We start from the raw sequence: 22,215 nt of genomic DNA, 5'->3' as shown, positions 1-22,215 counted from the left end.
ACAAGGGCTTATTCATGATCATCCACCCCTCAGCTTCCCAATGTCCAAGCCATGGGTCTCATCCCTTTAAAACAATCCAATTGTCAGTGCAAAGGGTTAACAAAGGATTAACAGCTAGAACTTACAAGCGATTGATCGCCAGCCAAGCTGTTCTGAGTTCAGCCCACTGGCTGCTGAACTTTGTTCTTTGTTCCTGTTTCCATCCAGCTGGTGTCATTATTGGGCTAAGTAGTGACTGCAGTCCTCACAGAGGGATTTCCCGGACTAGACCCATCTGTGTACCAGACATCAGCCAAAATTTCCCCACTACCTCCCCACAGGTTACAGGGACACAACAGGATAGGGGCAAGGGCACTTGGAGGATCGATATACCCCACAGGTCCTAACTGTACCTGCATTTCTAGTAGGCTGCTGGACAGGGCACTCCTCTGCTGCAAACAGGCATGCCACTCAATCACAGTGGGAGTTTGAGCCATAGCAGAGGTGGGTCAATGGAACGTATTTTCAACCCATCCCTTCATAGGTAGGGAAGCTCTTACCACAATGTGCTGTTCCTTAGTGAGAGGCTTAACCTGAAGGGGACCTTGGTACGCTGATAGGAGCTGTTGCTCTATGGTGGTATGTCAGGTTGTTGCCTGCTTCCAGAGCTGACACAAATTCCTAGGAGTACTCTCCCCTTCTCTTGTTTCTGCCAGTGTCCAGCTCATATATTCCGGAGTCACAGACCCATCTAATTCAAATGGCAGTCTTGCTTGAGCGATGCTCAGAACTAACCTGCCTTCTAGCATTTTGGCCTTTCAAAGACAGCTTACTGCTCTGATCCCCAGTTGGGGGGGGGGGGTGTCTTACTGTTCTTTACCAGGTGATATAAGGCAAGGGGACACTGTATCAGCTGGGGAATAAAAGTCCTCCAAAGCCCCTAAATCCCTACAAAGACTGGCATCTCGTTCACATTCTTAGGGGTTGGATAGGCTTGCACCTATCTGGGACAACAGAAGTCTTATACGACCAGACAACTCCCAAAAACTTTACAGTGATGTCTTGGCCTTGAATTTTTTGTGGGTTCACTGCCCATCCTCTCTCTCTCCAATAAAGCTTCCAGGGTGTCCTGCAGCAGAAGCAAGTCTTCCCATGTTAACATTGTATTATCAATGTAATGGGCCCATTTTAGTGATATGGAGGAGACCAGGGTGGGTCTCAGGCTCCCATCCCATGACATAGGGTAGGGCTGTGCAGGTAACCTTGGAGAAGCACTTGGAAGGCCCATTGTTGCCTCTCCCATGTAAATGCCAATTGGTCTTGTGACTCAGTGGTCAGGGGTATACTGAAAAAAGATATTTGCTAAGTCCAGTGCAGCACAGTGCACTCCTAGGACTCTGGCCAAGGTATCTAAGATGGTGGCAACGTTGGGCACAGCTGTCTGGATGGGGACGCACTACCTTGTTCAATTCTAGGTAGTGTGCGGTCATTCACCATGAGCCATCTGACTCTTTCACTGGCAATGTTGGGCTGTTGAAAGCACTATGGTCACTTACTGCAGTTTTGGATTGCTTCTCCTAGTTCCTTGTGCCCCACAGGCAATTTATATTGTTTCACAGTTACCAGTCTGCAAGGATGACAGGCTTACTGGTTGCCAGTTGATCCTTCCCCTCAGCACCTGTTTGATTTACCCAGAATTCAATGGAGATTTGCCCAAAGATAGGAGAAGGGGTGAGGAGCCTCCAATTGCCTAAGCCTAGCCTTTTAGTCAACCAGTGATCATTACCTCTTGATGACCTCCTCCAACAACAAGATATTTTATCTTTCATCAGGAAATATATGATGGGTTTAACAATGATTAAACTTGGAAGAATTCAACCTGCTGACCTCTTCTCAGCTGCTACCACCTCAGGTGCTATTCAGGTTCTTCTTTCCCTATGCTGGCAGCAAAATAGGACACAGGTTTCTTTACTGATGTCTATGAAAATGCCCCAGAGATCATTTTCATTTAATGAGTTTTGCTGCTATCTGAAAGAGAGTAACAATCTTGCGGGTGGGCAGTGTGAGGGTGGAGTGTAAAAAAATAACAAATATTAGAAAATGTAAAGTGGTGGGGTGCCTGGGTGGCTCAGTTGGTGAAGGGTCATTAACATGATCCCACAGCTCTTGAGTTCAAGCCCTACATCAGGCTCTGTGCTGACAGCTCGGAGCCTGGAGCCTGCTTCAGATTCTGTGTCTCCCTCTCTCTCTCTGCCCCTCCGCTGCACTTCCTCTCCATCTTTCTGTTTAATATAAATAAACATTTTTTAAAAAGAAAAGAAAATGTAAAGTAGTTAGAAAATTTAGAGTGGTTGCTCCTGGTCTGCATTAATAAGTAAGTGATCTTGAAATACCTGCTTACAACTCCTTCCGGGGATCCCCTTTTCAGACCTCTTTAACTTTATGATCCTTCCACTCCCCTCTCATCCCCTCTCCTTCTTTCAGTTCTGGTTCAATGTAAAAAACTTTTTTTATGTTTTTATAACTTATTTTTGAGAGAGAGAGACAGAGCATGAGCGGTGGGAGAGGCAGAGAGAGAGAGGGAGACAGAGTCCGAAGCAGGCTCCAGGCTCTGAGCTGTCAGCACAGAGTCCGATGTCACAGAGCCCGATGTTACAGAGCCCGATGCTCGAATCACGGACTGCTAGGTCATGAGCCGAAGTCAGAAGCTTAACCGACTGAGCCATCCAGGCGCCCCAAGGATTTATTTATAAAGCATAAATATATTTGCTGTGTGCTCCAAGTCAGCACAGAGCCCAATACGGGGCTCAAACTCACGGCCTGTCTTAAGAGGGCAGAGGGTGCCTGCAACTGGGATTTCTTGTCCTTGCATATATTCAGTTTTAAAATTGAGTTATTAATATGTACATCCAGTCCTACAACTTGTTACTAAGTTTAGGTATCATCTACTCAAAAGATAGTTAAAATAACTATATGCCAAAGAATACCAACCTCCTTTACTGATCTTCTTCAAAGTGGCATGCATTTGGGTTTGCTTTTCAAATCACTTTTTAGGGGCACCTGGGTGGCTCAGTTGGTTAAGCATCTGACTTCAGCTCAGGTCATGACCTCATGGTTTGTGAGTTTGAGCCCTGCATTGGGTGGGCTCTGTGCTGACAGCTCAGAACCTGGAGCCTGCCTCCCTCTGTCTCTGCCCCTTCCCTGCTCACACTCAATCTCTGTCTGTCTCTCAAAGATAAACAAACATTAAAAAATAAAATAAAATCACTTTCTAAACCAATGAATGGCATTAAGGTGTCCAGATGTGTTTCAGATTTCATAAAAGAAGACAATGTTGACCAACTGCTTAAAAATGGCTTTATAGCATCTTGACTCTGTCTTGAGGAACAAACTTTATTTGACAATAGTCCTTATTCAGACCTAGAGTGAATACTCCTTGGCAGAACCCCCATGCCTTAGTTTTGGGTACAAGCTGAAAAAGCTGTTAATTAGTGTTTGGTAATTAGTAGAAAATCATACTTTTGAAATCCAGCCAGAACTTAGTATAGAGGTTAAAATCACAGCCTGGGTTCAAATCCTGTGTCTGTACCTACTAGCAGAAAAAAATCAAGAGTCAGAAGTTTAAATGTCTGAGGCACCCAGGTGCCCCTATTATTATTATTATTATTATTATTATTATTATTATTATTCAGAGACCCTGGAGTGGGGCCCAAGCTTTTGGTGTCTTTGGTAAGCATCACAGCCAGGTTTGGCAATGACTAATCAGGCATGAAATCACTTCAGGACCCCATTCTACCTGATTATCAGGTTTCTGGCTTTTCATTCCAAAGTGGTTTAAACTTGTTCTCTGTTAAAAACTTAACTTGAAGGGGCGACTAGATGGCTCAGTCAGTTAAGCGTCCAACTTTGGCTCAGGTCATGATCTCATGGATCATGAGTTCAAGTCCTGCATCGGGCTTTGCTTCCTTAAAAATAAATAAGCTATATTTCATCATAACTCTCTAACCTCTGTTAAGACAGACTACATCTGTGCCCATTATTATATTGTATGTAATATACTTACACATATACATACACGTACACACACACATACACACACACTATATTTCTAGAGCCAAGTGTAATGCCTGGCACATGTTAAGTGTCAAATATATTTATGCTTTATAAATAAATCCGTGGGGCGCCTGGGTGGCTCAGTCGGTTAAGCTTCTGACTTCGGCTCATGACCTCGCAGTCTGTAATTCGAGCCCAGCATCAGGCTCTGCGCTTACAGCTCAGAGACTGGAGCCTGCTTCGGATTCTGTCTCCCTCTCTCTTCCCTGCTTGGCTCTGTCTCTCTCTCTCTCAAAAATAAATAAACATTAAGACATTTTTTTTTTAATTCCTTGAGAAGCACAAGGTCTTGATTGGCTGCTTAGAATGCTTGTGGAGGGACACCCAGGTGGTGAACTGATTTCATTTCAGGTTGTGATCTCAACATTTGTGGGTTCGAGCCCCATGTCAGGCTCTGTGCTTGATAGCATGGAGCTGATTGGGATTTTCTGTGTCTCCCTCTGTCTCTGCTCCCACCCCACTCATGAGCGTGCAGGCTCTCCCTCTCTCTCTCAAAATAAACAACCATTTAAAAAAAAAGAATGCTTATGGAAATAGAGACTTTCATTCTCATATATTCCACAGTTATACTGTTGTGGGTCCTGAGGTATTATAAACATCCATTAATTTGGAAATAAACATCTCTTACATGCCAATGTTGTTTTGTCAAGAATTTCCTCTGAGATCTGTTTCTACCACCCCCTTGCTTATTATTTGGAGTCCTGCTTCCTCGCCCCACAACCTTTCTGTGATTCACTGGGGGTTTCACACATAGGATCATCCCAAGCACTTTGGAATTCTACCATTGCTGCCACGTGTCCAGTAAGACATCGGGCACTCAGGGCTGCCATTTTCTTTTTCTTGTGATAGGTCTTAGAGATTCAGCATACATGTTTTTCTTCTCAGACACTGTCACTTGCACTCTCCCATCTCTTTTCCTATGTCTCCATTCCACTTGCAAAACAGGAGTAGGATTCAGTCTCCACTTGCCTTCTTCTTATTATTGCTGAATACTTTGCAGTAATAATTACTTATAAGTTCTCAAGACATTAATTTCAGTCATTTCTTGGTCTCCTCATTAACATTAGATCAGACTGATAGTGGAAAGTAGGTGCTAATGGGAAATGTATCTTTTTGATTCTTCACACTTTAATATTACTTTAGGAGTGAAATAGCTTTAAAATGATAAACTCCTTATGAATGCTGAGGATTTAATACGTATTTAATGCTGGAAAATACTTTTTTAAGAGTCTTTAGTCAATCTGAGTTTTCTAAATCCTTAAAGCATACCAAAGCAGTGCTTTTCGAACTTTAATGTGCATATGAATCACTGGAGATTTTGCCAAAATGCATTCTGATTCATTAATCTGGAGTGCTGCCAAAATTCTGCATTTCTTTCTTAAATTTTTTCTTCCAAAATTTTATTTAGATTCAAGTTAGTTGTGTACATATAGTGTAGTACTGGTTCTAGGGGTAGAATTTAGTGACTCATCACTTACATATAACACCCAGTGCTTATCATAAGTGCCCTCCTTAATGCCCATCACCCATTTAGCCCATCCCCCCACCCACCTCCCCTCCAGCTACTGTCACTTTGTTCTCCATAATTAAGAATCTCTTAGGGTTTGCTTCCCTCTCTGTTTTTATATCTTATTTCATTTTTCCTTCCCTTCCCCTTTTAAGAAACAAATGTTCATCATTTGTTTCTTAAATTCCATATATGAGTGAAATAATATGGTATTTGTCTTTCTGTGACCAATTTTGCTTAGCATAATACCCTCTAGCTCCATCCATGTCATTGCAAATGGCAAGATTTCATTCTTTTTGATGGCTGAGTAATATTCCATTGTACATATATACCACATCTTTATCCATTCATCAGTCGATGAATCAGTTTGGGTTCTTTCCATACTTGGGCTATCGCTGATAGTGCTGCTATAAACATTAGGGTGCATGTGCTCCTTCAAAGATTCTGCATATCTGATAAGCCCCTAGGTTATATAGATGCTGCTAATCTGAGAACTACATTTCCAGTTGTAAAGCTCTAAACAGCATATGTAGGGGTGCGTGACTGGCTCAGTCAGTAGAGCATGTGATTCTTGATCTCAGGGTTGTAAGTTTGAGCCCCAGGTTGGGTGTAGAGATTACTTAAAAATAGTATCTTAAAAAACAGAGTATATATATATGTGTATATATATATATATATATATATATATATATATATATATATGTAATATAAAGAAAGATACCATGTGTATACAATATAATGTAAAATGTGGTGTATTGATAAATGTTAATTTAAAATATAAAAACATTATTTATTTATTTTTAATTAAAATTTTTTTTAATGTTTATTTATTTTTGAGAAAGAGTGAGACACAGCGTGAGCAGGGGAGGGCCAGAGAGACAGCGAAACACAGAATCCGAAGCAGACTCCAGGCTCTGAGCTGTCAGTGCAGAGCCCAACGTGGGGCTCAAACCACGAACCATGAGATCATGACCTGAGCTGAAGTTAGACGCTCAACTGACTGAGCCACCCAGGCTCCCCTATTTATTTTTGAGAGGGAGAGAGAGAGAGCACAAGCAGGGGAAGGGCAGAGAGAGAGGGAGGTAGAGAGAATCCCAAGCAGGTTCCACACTGTTAGTGAACAGCCTTATGAAGGGCTCAATCCCATGAACTGTGAGATCATGACGCTAGCCAAAATCAAGAGTCGGGTGTTTAACTGACTGAGCCACCCAGGCATCCCTAAAATATAAAGTTAAGTAATAAATACCCTTAAATTAGTAGCTTTTAAAAAATTCTTAGGGGCACCTGGGTGGCTCAGTTAAGCCCACGACATCGGCTCAGGTCACGAATTCACAGTTGATGAGTTCAAGCCCTGTATCAGGCTCTGTGCTGACAGCTCAGAGCCTGAAGTCTGCTTCAGATTCTGTGTCTCCCTCTCTCTCTGCCCCTACCTTGCTTGCGCTCTGTCTCTCTCTCTCGCAAAAATAAACATTAAAAAAATAAATAAATAAATAATTCTTAAATTTATTAACTCTCTTCCCACCAAAAAAAAAAAAAAAAAGACGAATGAATACAGAAGCACTTCAAAGAGGGTATAGAGCAGTGGTGCTCAGCAGTGGCTGTACTGTGAAGAGTTACCTGGGAAACTTTAACAAATACTGATGTCAGTGCATCCAGAGATTCTTCTTTTATTGGTCTGTGGTCTCAATAAAGGTCTCCATTACTTATTTCTCATTGCAATTGATGTGGAGACCTTTTCCCTATAGTTTTTACTCCAGCTTTCTCAGGTGATAAATGAGGATGACATTGTACCTTTTTTAAAATGTTTATTTATTTATTTTGAAAGACAGAGAAAGACAGTGCATGCACATGGGTTCCCATGAGCAGGGCAGGCACACAGAGAGAGGGAGAGAGGGAATCTCAAGCAGGCTCCACACTGTCAGCACAGAGCTCTACACGAGGCTTCAACTCACAAACCATGAGAGCATGACCTGAGCTGAAGTCGGACACTTAACCCACTGAGCCACCTAGGCACTCTATCAGGCTTCCCTTGTTTTGATAACCTTGACAGTTTTGAGGATTATTAGTTATTTTATAGAATGTCCCTCAGTCAGGATTTGCCTGATGGTTTTGTCACCGTTAGACTGCAGCTATGGATTTGGGGGAAGAAGACCATAGAGGTAAAGTAACATTCTCATCGTATCACATCAGTAGTATGTACTCTCAATATGACTTACCACTATTGATGTTAACCTTGATGACCTTGTGTTTGTCAGATTTTGCCACTGTAAAGTCCCTCGTCTCTTTTTCTCCCTTGCCATACTATACACTCCTTCCCATACTCTACTCTGAAAGAAAGTCACTATGCACAGTACACACTTAAGGACAAAGTTGGCTTTTCTAGGCCTTTTGTCTTTCAATATAAACTTTAGTATCAAGTTGTCACTGTCTACAAAATAGCTTGCTGAGATGTTGGTTGGGATTGCACTGAACCTATAGATCACCTTGAGAAGGACTGATATCTTAACAATGTTGAGTCCTTCAATCTACAAGCACCGAAGATCTTTCTACTTATTTAGAACTTTGATTTTTTTCATCTGTGTTTTATAGTTTCTGCATATAAGTCTTACACATATCTTATTAGATTCATGACTAAGTATTTAATTTTGTGGGTCCAATTGTAAATAGTATTTTTTTTGTAAATTTAAATCCAATCACTCATTTCTGGCATATAGGAAAGTAATTGGCTTTGTATATTAACCTTGTATCCTCCAACCCTGCTATACTTGCTTATTAGTTCCAGGTTGTTGTGGTTTTTTTCTGTTTTTTTAATCCATTGGGATTTTCTACATAAACAGTGATGTCACCTATGGATAAAAATAGTTTTATTTCTTCATCCCAATATGTATACTTTTATTTCCTTTCCCTTTTTTTTTTTTTTTGCTTTAATGCCACTTTATTTATTTTTGTTTATTTATTATGTTTTTATTTATATTCCAGTTAGTTAACATACAGTGTAATATTACTTTCAGGTAAACAATATAGTGATTCAACACGTCCATAAAACACCCATTGCTCATCACGACAAGTACACTCCTTAATCCCCATCACCTATTTAACCCATCACCCTACACACCTTTTCTCTGGTAACCATCAGTTTGTTCCCTGTAGTTAAGAATCTGTTTCTTGGTTTACCTCTCTTTTTTTCCCCTTTGCTTGTTTGTTTTGTTTCTTAAATTCCACATATGAGTTAAATCATATGGCATTTGTCTTTCTCTGACTTCTTTGATTATGTCATTATGACTTAGCATAATACTCTCTATCTCCATCCACATTGTTGCAAATGGCAAGATTTCATTCTTTTTATGGTTATTATTCCAGTGTGTGTGTGTGTGTGTGTGTATACATACACATACATACCATACTTTCTTTATCCATTCATCAGTCTATGAACACTTGGGCTATTTCCATAGTTTGGCTACTGTAGATAACATTCCTGTAAACATTGGGGTGCATGTATCCCTTTGAATTAGTATTTTTGTATTCTTTGGATAAGTACCCAGTAGTGCAATTGCTGTATCATAGGATAGTTCTATTTAACTATTATTGGAACTTTATTGGAACCTCCATACTATTCTCCCCAAATAGCTAAAGCAATCTTGAAAAAGAAAAGCAAAAATGGAGGCATCACAATTCCAGACTTCAAGTTATATTGAATATTATATATATATATATTATATATATTATATATATATATATATATATATATTATATATATTATATATATAGTGATCCAAATAGTATGGTATTGCTACAAAAACAGACATATGGATCAATAGAACAAAATAGAAAAACCAGAAAGGAACCCACAACTATATGGTCAATTAATGTTTGACAAAGCAGGAAAGAATATCCAACAGGAAAAAGTCTCTTCAAAAATGGTGCTGGGAAAACTGGGCAGCAACGTGCAAAAGAATTAAAATGGACCACTTTCTTACACCACACAGACAAATAAATTCAAGGGGTGCCTGGGTGGCTCAGTCAGTTGAGCGTCCGACTTCAGCTCAGGTCATGATCTCACAGTTCGTGAGTTCGAGCCTTGCGTCAGGCCCTGTGCTGACAGCTCGGAGCCTGGAGCCTGCTTCTGATTCTGTGTCTCCCTCTCTCTCTTCCCCTCCCCGGCTCATGCTCTCTCTCACTCTAAAAAATGAATAAGCATTTTAAAAAAAATTTTTTTTAAAGAAAAAAATTCAAAATGAATTAAAGACCTAAATGTGAGACATAAAACCATAAAAATCCTAGAGGAGAACATGAGCAGTAACCTCTTTGACATCAGCCATAGAAACTTCTTTCTAGGTATGTCTTCTAAGGCAAGGGAAACAAAAGCAAAAATAAACTCTGGGGACCTCATGAAAATAAAAAGCTTCTGCACAGCAAACGAAACAATCAAGAAAACTAAAAGGCAACCTTCAGAATGGAAGAAGATATCTGCAGATGACATATCTGATAAAGGGCTAGTATCCAAAATATATAAAGAACTTTCAATTTCAGAACTTTCAAAATCCAATTTCAAAATGGACAAAATACATGAATAGACATTTTCCAAGGAAGACATACAGATAGCCAACAGACACATGAAAAGATGCTCAACATCACTTATAATCAGAGAAACACAAATGAAGACTACACGAGATATCACCTCACACTTGTCAGAATGGCTAAAATCAACAACGCAAGAAACAACAGGTGCTGGTGAAGATGTGGACAAAGGGGAACCTTCTTGCATTGTTAGTGGGAATGCAATCTGGTACAGCCACTATTTCCTTTTCCTGTCTTATTGCACCAACTAGGATTTCTAGTATAGTGTTGAACATGAGTGGTGAGAGAGGACATCTTTGCCTTGTTCCCAATTGTAGGGGGAAATTGTCCATTTTCTCACTATTAAGTTATGAAATTAGCTGTAGGTATTTTGCAGTTGTTTTTATCAAATTGAAGAAATTTTCTCTTTTCTTAGTTTGCTGAAGGCTTTTTTTTTTTAAAGTCATGTACGGGCATTATATAAACAACATTTCACAAAAACAGAAGAAAAACTACTACCTCCTTCGTAAATCAACTTGTTTTTCCTATTTTCAGGCTATACTGACTTAAAAATAAATGAAATAGGGGCACTGGGGGGCTCAGTCATTCGAGTGTCTGACTTCAGCTCAGGTCATGAGCTCATGGTCAGTGAGTTAGAGCCCTGCGTCGTGCTGGGCAGCACAGCCCTGTCTGTGCTGACAGCAGAGCCTGGAGCCTGCTTCTGATTCTGTGTCTCCCTCTCTCTCTGCCCCTCCCCTGCTTGTGCTGTCTCTGTATCAAAAATTAATAAACATTAAAAAAATTAAAAATAAATAAATAAGTGAAATATATTCAGAGAGAACTACCTAACAGGAGAGAACTTATACAATGTATAATTATATAAATGTGGGTAGACATAGGTATACAATTGCCCTATGCATACATAGTTTTATGCATTTGGTGGTGAGAATGTGAATTTAATTTTGTAATATTACCTTTTTAACTAAAAATTATATCATAGGCCATTTTCAGTGTTCCTACATAGATTTGAAAATTATAGTTTAGGGGCATCTGGGTGGCTCAGTTGGTTAAGTGTGCGACTTCAACTCAGGTCATGATGTCATGGCTCATGGGTCCAAGCCCCACGTCAGGCTCTGTGCTGACAGCTTAGAGCCTGGAACCTGCTTCAGGTTCTGTCTCCATCTCTCTCTGCCCCTCCCCTGCTCACATTCTTTCTCTTTCTCTCTCTCTGTCTCTCTCTCAAATATAAATAAACATTAAAAAAATTTTTTTTAAGAAAATTATAGTTTAGATGTCTCCAAATTCATTTTCTGCTATGGTCTCTTCACTCACATATTTAGAACTTCAGCTGGGATAAATGGAATTTCCAAGGGCTAGCTGCATATCTCTGTTTCCCAAACATTCTCTTCATGTGGCTGACTTGGGCTTACTCACAGAATGGTGGCTTAAGGTAGTTGGACTTCTTACATAACTGCTGACTCCTGCCAGATCAAGCTTTCTAAGAGACAGAGGGCAAAAGCTGCAAGACTCCTTAGGACTGTCTTGGAAGCTATTGGGTATCATTCCAACTTCATGCTGTTGGTCAAAAGCAAGTAATAGAGACCACTCAGATTCAAGGGGAAGAGACTACCCAAGGGCACAAATACCTGGAGATGTGAAGGGATGTATGTGTCTGTATAACTTTTTCATTGGCATTTCTTTCAGAAAACTTTTTCAAATGTTTAGTGACTGTTTATAAACCATAAAGTTAATTCTCAAGTTGCTATGAATGCTTCTTATTTACTGTAGGAAAATCCTGAAGAAGGAAGGGCCAGCATTTACAAATCAGTGATCATCAACACTTCTAAGGAGATGATGTGCTTCAGTGACTATCCCATCCCAGATCATTATCCTAACTTCATGCACAACTCCCAGGTCCTGGAGTATTTCAGGATGTATGCCAAAGAATTTGATCTTCTAAAATATATTCGATTGAAGGTAGGAAATTTTGTGAATGTCTTTGTGTTTGAAGTTGTCAAATAAATGAATAATGTGGTTTCATTTACCAGTGTTTACAAGTAAGGACTGGCTTAATATGCCCATATATCTATCCTATCCAGACAACAACTCTATTCTTATGTCTTCCCTGTGCCTGAAATATATCCATGGAAAGGTCCTTTTTCTGTATATTTTGGGCTTCAGATCTTGGAAGCCACCTGCCAGAATGGTTCCATTCCTTCATTTTATACTATTTAATTGCAATAAAACAAATGAGGGGAAATGTTTTCCCAGTTAGAGAGGGGAACTGACAGATATGGGAACTTAAAACCTTCTCAGTCCGCCACAACTTACCTGCTACTGCTTAGCCTTTTATACTTTCTGAAGTACTTGCCAATGCATTAGCTTCAACCCAGTGAAGCAGTTATCAGGAACTTATTGAGGAAGCCAAGAAGTTAACTCTGGTGTAGAAGAAAGAACACTGAAATGGGGAATGAAAATTTGAGGCCTAGTCTTTGCTCTACCACTAATCAACTTGTGACCTCAGGCAAGTAAGTTCCTAAACTTTGATGTCTCCTGTTTGTAAAAATTTTCTTGTTTGTAAAACAAGATGGTTGTACTAGATCACTCCAATGGTTCCTTACTGTTAAGTCTTCCATGATTTTTCTGTCATCTTTAACCATGGCCATAAAAAACAAAACAACAACAACAACAACACAGATATTTCTGACAACTGGCAAAAAGCCTAAATCTTCTACCTTTTTGTTTCCCCCGTGATGGGAACTATTTGGATCTACTCTCGCAACAACTTTTTTTTTTAATTTTTTTTTTAGTGTTTTATTTATTTTTGAGACAGAGAGAGACTGAGCATGAGCAGGGGAGGGGCAGAGAGAGAGGGAGACACAGAATCCGAAGCAGGCTCCAGGCTCTGAGCTGTCAGCACAGAGCCTGACGCAGGGCTCAAACTCACGAACCGCAAGATCATGACCTGCACAGAAATCAGACACTTAACTGACTGAGCCACCCAGGTGCCCCAGAGCTACCCAGGCACCCCTCAACAACTTTCAAATAGGACTTGTCTGGAGGTCAGGGGAGGAATAGGCACTTAATGCATGGGGTGTCTCGGAAGCACTGGAGAGGCCGAAGTTCTATTCGAGTGTCGCATGACATCTTAGGTACTGGTCTAAGAGAACTAGTAATTTGCACTTTTCTAGAAGCAAGGGAGAGTGCAGCATTATCCTGCCATTTTATTTAGCCTGCCTCACGGGAGTTTTCTCACTCTGACCCTAGCCCCAAACAAAAAAGTTCTTATTTGTGAAATATGAAAATTAAATATTCCTGCATTAGCTCTATTATGTGATATCATACTTGTGATATCATATGTGATATCATATGTGTTAATACCCTGCAAAGAGAGACATGTCAGGGAAGATGTCCACTGTACAGCCTATGGTTACAGTCTCCCGTAGCTATCATTTTTCTTTCAGACCACTGTGTGCAGTGTGAAGAAGCAGCCTGATTTCTCCACTTCAGGCCAATGGGAGGTAGTTACAGAATCTGAAGGGGAAAAGGAGGTAAACGTCTTTGATGGAGTCATGGTTTGCACCGGCCATCACACCAATGCTCACTTACCCTTGGAAAGCTTCCCTGGTGAGTAGTCTACAAGGAGGGAAGCCTGTGTGCCATGCCTGTGATTGATCTCTGAGGAATGGGAAAATGGTGGTCTAAGTGATTCCTACCTTGGGATGAAAAAAGGGCTTATAATAATTCTACATGTTCCCCTGAAAGATGTTGGGGTGACTTTGATTATTGCCATTTGGGAGGCAGAAATAACATTATTTTCAGGGACTAGAGAAAAATTAGAAGGCTCTATCTTTGGTTTCACAACAACCTTAGTTTTTCTAAGGATCAAAAGAAAGAACATGAACTTGAAGGTTGAAGGATTTTTCAGCAATTGAGGAAACAAATGAATATTGAGTTTCTAAGGAAGAAATTAAAACTTCAAGAAAGAAGTTAATTATAGTCTTTGACCTGGATTTTCATTTTGAAAAAAACAAAGCACTCTATTTATTATATTCTAGAGTATATGAGAACATATAAACTCCAATTGAAATGGAAGTATTTAATTTAATTTTAAGTTTATTTCTTTTGAGACAGAGAGAGAATGCACACGAGCATGTGTGTGTGCACACATGAACAGGGGAGAGGCAGAGGGAGAGGGAGAGGGAGAGAGAGAACCCCAAGCAGGTTCCTCACCCTCGGCATGGAGCAGCCTGACTCAGGGCTTGATCTGCAAACCGTGAGATCATGACCTGAGGGAAATCAAGTCAGTTGGCTTAACCAACTGAGCCACCCAGGCACCCCAAAAGTAGGTATTTAAAGAGGATGAAAAGACAAAAGATAATGGAGATTTTCTGAAGGAGTTTGGATTTGGGAGTCCACAAGTCCAAAATATAAACAGATCCGGAGTTAAGCCGACTATTCATGATAAGGAAATCACAAGATTCTGCTCTGAGACTGTGAGAAAAGAAAATAGGCAAATATATTCAGAAGGCAAGAGTGCAGCTGTGTAAAGGGAGACTATATGGAGATGTGTGCTTAAACTCTACACACCGCTAACAAAATAAATGATTTGACAAATGATAGCAGATAAAGCTCATCGGATAATTCTTTTCCCTTCCCTTGCAGGAATTGAGAAGTTCAAAGGACAGTACTTCCACAGCCGGGACTATAAGAATCCAGAGAGTTTCACTGGAAAGAGAGTCATTGTAATTGGCATTGGAAATTCTGGAGGGGATCTGGCTGTGGAAATTTCCCACACGGCCAAGCAGGTTTGAATCAGTAAATTACTTTGCTTCACCAAAGAAGCTGTATGTGGACCCAACATAGAGTATAAATACCTCTTCATATAGCCCATATAGCAGCAAACACAGGGCTTGGCTCTGTGACCTCAGTTGGCAACATTTGTGTTGATGATATGAGGGAGCCAACATTCCCTGTTAGATTCCCATCATTCAGTTGACCTCACACTAAAGAATCCCAGTGATCCCAATCAGCTGTCTCTTCTGAATGTGCCTCTGACTTTAAAGACCATGCAGTTCCTTGGGGAGTTTGGTCGAATGCAGCCTTCAGAGTGTGGCTCTTGTTTAGGACAGCAGAAGTGCCACAGTCTTACATGAAGGAAAGCACACTGGTTTAGCTGAAGGCTTTGTGCTCATAGGATGGTGGCGGGATTTTCCTCTTCTCTCCCCAAATGGAAAAAAAGAAGCAGTCTAATCTTTCCGAAGATAACGTGAATATCAGTATGGAAAGCATCCACACTGTGGTACATGCAAGTTCGCCTCAGCTCTGCATACAGTTCAGTAATAGAAGGACATTCACCCTAAAGCAATTTCTATGTCCTAGAGGTCTTTTTTGTTTTGTTTTGTTTTGTTTTGTTTTTTATCATAGATTTTGAACTAGGAAGAGAGTGCCTTCATTGTAAATTCCTAGAAAAAGATGTGTCATTGTTACATTTTGTTATTCGTGTCTTTATTGAATCATAACTTTATTGGCAATAGGGGAATGTCTGGTTGTTTTCTAGTAACTTTAATTAAGCTGTGTTTCTCCACAAATATGTTTTAAATTACTATTTTTCAATAGAAGTTTAATGCTGCAACTTTGTTAAGTGAACTTTACTCAGAAACTCCATTCAATAACACTTCTCAGTATTATCCCCATCCATCACCACAAAAGTAATTTCATATGTTATTCCATGCATCAATTCAACAAGCTTTATCAGGAAATTGGTATTAAAAAAAGGGTTAAAATGTGTGTAGGTGTAATGATGAAAGATTGTGCAAGGTATATGGTAGGGATCCAAACACGTTGAATGGTCAGTTATGAGGGCGCTGAGACTTCCATGCACTGAGGAACTGTAGATTGCCAAAGAACAAAGCATCTAGAGCGGGTGGAGATAAGGTGGCTGTGTCTGAGAATGGCCGGGACAATGCACAGCAAAATCATGTCTGCGTGGCAGGGGCAGTGCCGACATCCCACAAAGCAAGCCAAAGACACTCACTTGCCAGGTTCTAACTTTTTGCTTTATGTATTAAATTGTATTTATTAGAATTTGTAAATCAAAAAATTTAAGTGGATCTGTAAGTTTCAGTATATCAAGGAAGTTTTGGTATAATAATTCTTGTGGTATAATGCTTTTGTGAAGAGAACATATCTGTTTCTTATAAAACAACTTTCCTCACATTTTTTTTCTTATAAATCCATTTTTTCATATAAATATGGTGTTAAAACAAGGTATAGATAGAAAACTGAAATAAGAAGTATGATGATAACCATTAAGCATTTATTGAATGTTTACCATATGCCACACCCTTTGCAAAAACACTAATTCTAACAACAGCCTTGCGATATATTATTGTCACAATTTTGTATGTAGGGAGCCTTTTAATTGAGACTCTGAGCATTTATAGGACTCATATACTTTTATAACAAAAGTTATACAGACTGCACATAAAGCTGTGTGATTCCTAGAACCATGCATACTCTTTAGACTATGATATGTCAAAGTGCTCAGTAATGAGAGCCCATGCGGTTACCATCAGTGAGAAGGTATGTGTAAAGTACATCATCCCTCTGTAGACAGGTCACCGTTTTATGGAAGAGCTTAGACAAAAGACCATAAAGCAGGTAATTACATCCCCAGAAAGTCTTGTAGAGAAGGAGGTACTTTTGCCAAGTAACTGAATATCAAAACTTTATCAGCTTCCTGTTGTTTGACTAGCGATCTACAGTTTTTCCTTTAAGTAGTCAGTGAAACAATTCTTCAGCAGCACAGGATTTGGGGTGACTCAGACCTGAGTTGGATATTCAGCCCTTCCATTTACTAGCTGTATGATCTCAGGCAAGTTATTCATCTTCTCATGCATAAAATGAGGATAAGAAGAACTACCTCAAGGGACTGTTGTATTGATTAAATAAAATATAGATAAAGGCCCTGGCACAATCACTTACAGGTCATAATTCTCAATAAATGGAAACAATGAGGATGATGTGTTGGGGAGACTAGAAGATGTGTATTGCTAGACCCCCCCCACCGTGGAGGAAACACATTTGGAGAGACAGAAATGAGTGTAAAAAGTTTAATATGGATATAAATGATAAATAACAGGTGTGGGTTTGTTTTGGGGTTTTTGGGGGTGTTTTGTTTTGTGTTGGTAATAGTGCTAACAATGTCAAAGGCAAAAAAGGCTGAAGGTTTTGGATTAAATGATGTGCAATTGCTTTCAGCTCAACTGCTCCATAATTTTAAATGAGTTGGACAGGTGGTAAGTGCTAGAGTAGCTCAGAGGATGGAGAGAAAATTGTCAGCCAGAATGGTCAGTAGTGTCTTATGGAGGAGGCAGACTTGATCTGGATGTTAACAATAAATAGGCTTTGGAGAATTAAGAGGATAGGCGACTTTTCAAGGAGGCATAATGCCATTAAGCAGAAATGCAGTGGTGGTTCAGAGCAAGACACATTCTTAGTGAATGCCCTAATCTAATTGTACACATAGTGTTTGAGAAGGAAAACTGCAGAAAATAAAACAAAGATCGTGCAGGAACTAAAAAGAGAGATGAATGAGTCTGGACTTAATCTTGAAGAGAGCAGGTGCTATCAAAGGATTATGAGCCAGAGAATGGCAAAAGCAAACCATTTTTTTTTTCCATGCCCCAGGTTTTCCTCAGCACCAGGAGAGGGTCTTGGATCCTAAATCGTGTAGCAGACTATGGATATCCCCTTGATGTGTTAGTCTCTTCTCGATTTAAACATTTTCTTTTGAAGATCTGTGGTCAATCATTAGCAAACCATTTTTTGGAGAAAAAGATGAACCAAAGGTTTGACCATGAAATGTTTGGCCTAAAGCCTAAACACAGGTATGTTACCAGGATGGGGGTGGGGCAGTAATAGCCAAGGCACAAGAACAAGGACTGTTGGCACAGGTTAACAGAACCACCCCTACCCATACATTAAGAAAACCCACAGATCTGTGGGGCACCTGGCTGGCTCAGTTGGAATAGCATGCAACTCTTAATCTCAGGGTTGTGCGTTTGAGGCCCACGTTGAGTGCAAAGATTCCTAAAAAGAAGAAAAAGAAAAAGAAAGAAAATCCACAGATCTAAGATCAGATTTCTATTTTGCCCTCATAGGAGTCCAAGATCTACTCATCTGTAATCTTCAAGCTATGACTCTCCTTGACCTTAACCATTTTATTATTTCCTCAGATACAACTTCTTTTTAATTTTTTTAAGATTTTATTTTTGAGAGAGAGAGAGAGAGAGCAGGGGAGTGGCAGAGAGAGAGGGAGACCCAGAATCCAAAGCAGGTTCCAGGCTCTGAACTGTCAGCACAGAGCCGAACGCAGGGCATGAACTCACGAACCATGAGATCATGGCCTGAGCTGAAGGTGGATGCTTAACCCACTGAGCCACCCAGGCACCCCACAAGTTCTTTTTACATGATGCCCAGTAAAAACAACAAAATGGGAGCAGAGGGCAATGTTCATTCATTTATCCAACAAATACTGAACACGCGTAATGAGCCAAGCATTATACTGGGCATGAGAACACAGAGACTAAAGACCTAATAGTAAAGACAAATAACTACACTTTATTTTTGAGGACTTAATGTAAGACAAGCACAGTGCTAGACTGGAGTTAAATACATTATCTCATTTAATCCTCGTTACAACCCTAAAGGTTAGTACTGTTTTTCATTTCCATTTTGCAGTTATAAAAATTGACACTTAGAGAAACTAATTTGTCTGAGGTCACACAATAAATGTCAGACTCTAAAAATGGATTTTACCTTAAATACTCTAAGGAGGAGACAGACAATAGAATATGATGAATGCATGGAGTGCTATGGGGGTATGAAGGATGGGAGTCCACACAGTCAAGGAGGTAGGCTATGAAAGCATTTCTAGAAGCTGATTTTGAATGCTTTATTCCCTCCAATTTTTTAAATTTATTTTTTTTAATTGATATCCAAGTTAGCATATAGTCCAACAATGATTTCAGGAGTAGATTCCTTAAGCCCCTCACCCATTTAACCCATTCCCCTCCCACAACCCCTCCCACCACCCCTCCAGTAACCCTCTGTTTGTTCTCCATATTTAAGAGTCTCTTATGTTTTGTCCCCCTCTCTGTTTTTATATTATTTTTGCTTCCCTTCCCTCATGTTCATCTGTTTTGTATCTTAAAGTCCTCATATGAGTGAAATCATATGGTATTTGTCTTTCTCTGACTAATTTCACTTAGCATAATACCCTCTAGTTCCATCCACGTAGTTGCAAATGCCAAGATTTCATTCTTTTTGATTGCCAAGTAATACTCCATTGTATATATATACTACATCTTCTTTATCCATTCATCCATCAATGGACATTTGGGCTCTTTCCATACTTTGGCTATTGTTGATAGTGCTGCTATAAACATTGGGGTGCATGTGTCCCTTTGAAACAGCATACCCATATCCTTTGGATAAATACCTTGTAGTGCAATTTCTGGGTCGTAGGGTAGTTCTATTTTTAGCTTTTTGAGGAACCTCCATACTGTTTTCCAGAGCGGCTGCACCAGTTTGCATTCCCACCAGCAGTGCAAAAGAGATCCTCTTTCTCTGCATCCTCGCCAACATCTGTTGTTGCCTGAGTTGTTAATGTTAGCCATTCTGACAGGTGTGAGGTGGTATCTCATAGTTTTTATTTGTATTTCCCTCATGATGAGTGATGTTGAGCATTTTTTCATGTGTCGGTTGGCCATCTGGATGTCTTCTTTGAAGAAGCGTCTATTCATATCTTTTGCCCATTTCTTCACTGGATTATTTGGTTTTTGGGTGTTGAGTTTGATATATTCCCTCCAATTTTTTATCCTTTTAAATGCTCAGATTTACTTCCTACAAAATAGTAAGTACAATGAGCACCCATACACCTTTCACTTAGATTCACCTGTTAGTAACAGTTTGCTATATTTGCTTTCTCTCTCTCCCTTTCTCTGAAGATAGGTAAATCCCATCTATCCATCTGATTATATCACATCCATCCATCCATCCATCCATCGATGAATACTACATATTCTTTCCTGACCATTTGAGAGTATGTTACAGCCACTCTAACACACTTTACCCTACATTCTTTAGCATATATTGCCTAAGAAATAGGGCATTCTCCTACATAAACATAGTACAATGATCACATGGGAAGTTCAGCATTAATAAAATACTATTATCTAATGTATCACAAATTTCCTAAATTGTCCCAATAATACTATTTATAGCTCTTTTATTTTTAAATCCAGGATCCTTTCAGGTATTACCCCACTGCATTTTTTTTTTAACTTTCAAGTTTTATTTATTTATTACACCCCACACGTTGACATTAGATTCCCAGGCTCCTCCCCACCCCCATTCATGTCTAAATATACAGCATTGCATATATATTTGTGCAACATTATATTAACATTAAAATAAATTATAACATTAAATTATATTAAAATAAAACATTAAACATTAAATTATATTTTAAATAGCAATTGATCATACCATGCTGCTCCTGAAATTCTTCCTACTTATACATTGTGTAAAACAATTGTTTCAGGTTCCTGCCTTTTTAAATAATTTTTAATTTTAATTAAAAATTTTTTGTTTTTGTTTTAATGTTGAGTCATAGACGTCCTTTCCATATTTTAGATTTTATTCTTTTATTGGATATGTCATTTATGAGTATATCTTCCCATTTAGTAGGTTGCTTTTTAATTTTGTTGATGATTTCTTTCACTGCGCAAAAGTTTCTTATTTTGGTGTAGTCCCAAAACTTTATTTTTGCTTTTGTTTCCTTGCCTGTGAAACCTATCTAGAAAAATGTTGCTAAGACTGTCAAAGAGATTACTGTCCATGTTTTCTACTATGACATTTATGGTTTCAGGTCTCACATTTAGGTCTTTAAGTTTATTTATGTTTAGGATATAAGAAAGTGGTGCAGTTTCATTCTTTTGCATGTAGTTGTCCAAATTTTCCAGTACCATTTGTTGAAGAGACTGTCTCTTCCCCGTTTCAGATTCTTGCCTCCTTTGTTACAGATTAATTGATCATGAAAATGTGGGTTTATTTTTATTTTATTTTATTTTTTATTTTTTAAAATTTACATCCAAATTAGTTAGCATATAGTGCAACAATAATTTCAGGAGTAGATTCCTTAGTGCCCCTTACCCATTTATCCCCCCCGCACAGCCCCTCCAGTAACCTGGTTTGTTCTCCATGTTTAAGAATCTCTTATGTTTTGTCCCCCTCCCTGTTTATATATTATTTTTGCTTCCCTTTCCTTGTGTTCATCTGTTCTGTGTCTTAAAGTCCTTATATGTGTGAAGTCATATGATTTTTGTCTTTCTCTGACTAATTCCACTTAGCATAATACCCTCCAGTTCCATCCACATAGTTGCAAATGGCAAGATTTCGTTCTTTTTGATTGCCGAGTAATACCCCATTGTATATATATACCACATCTTCTTTATCCATTCATCTGTCGATGGACATTTGGGCTCTTTCCATACTTTGGCTATTGTTGATAGTGCTGCTAGAAACATGGGGGTGCATGTGTCCCTTCAAAACAGCACACCTCTATCCCGTGGATAAAGGCCTAATAGTGCAATTGCTGGGTTGTAGGGTAGTTCCATTTTTACTTTTTTGAGGAACCTCCATACTGTTTTCCAGAGTAGCTGCACCAGCTTGCATTCCCATTACCCCATTGCATTTTATTGTCATATCTCTTTAATCTCTTCAATTGAAATAATTCACCATTTTTTGACATAGATTTTTTTAAAAGAATCGAGCCACTTGTTTTATAAAAAGTCTCAAAATTTGGGCTTGCATAGTTGTTCTACCTTTACTATATTCAGGGGAAACATTTTTCCTACAAATATTTACAGGTTTTGCCTTCTTGGTAGATCACATCAGGAGCCACATGACATCAGTTTATCCCGTATTAATGATGTTAAATTTGATGCCTTGAATAAGGTGGCACATACCAGGTTTCTCCTTTGTAAAGATTT

The 22,215-nt window shown here is 39.2% G+C and overlaps 1 protein-coding gene across 2 annotated transcripts in view; it reads left to right on the top strand.

Moving 5' to 3' along the window:
* Nucleotides 1-22,215, top strand: part of FMO5 (flavin containing dimethylaniline monoxygenase 5) — a 34,764-nt gene that overhangs the window by 3,836 nt on the left and 8,713 nt on the right. For both annotated transcript variants that reach the window (XM_045478881.1, XM_045478880.1), the window contains exons 3-6: nucleotides 11,945-12,133; nucleotides 13,621-13,783; nucleotides 14,822-14,964; nucleotides 17,849-18,048. In XM_045478881.1, the coding sequence (XP_045334837.1) occupies nucleotides 11,945-12,133; nucleotides 13,621-13,783; nucleotides 14,822-14,964; nucleotides 17,849-18,048 (695 nt within the window). The remainder of the gene's footprint in view (nucleotides 1-11,944; nucleotides 12,134-13,620; nucleotides 13,784-14,821; nucleotides 14,965-17,848; nucleotides 18,049-22,215) is intronic.

Source organism: Leopardus geoffroyi, chromosome C1 (genome assembly GCF_018350155.1).
Source record: "Leopardus geoffroyi isolate Oge1 chromosome C1, O.geoffroyi_Oge1_pat1.0, whole genome shotgun sequence".
In the NCBI taxonomy this organism is placed as follows: domain Eukaryota; kingdom Metazoa; phylum Chordata; class Mammalia; order Carnivora; family Felidae; genus Leopardus; species Leopardus geoffroyi.
The sequence above is the reverse complement of the archived record's forward strand: the minus strand, read 5'-3'. Positions and strand labels throughout refer to the sequence as shown.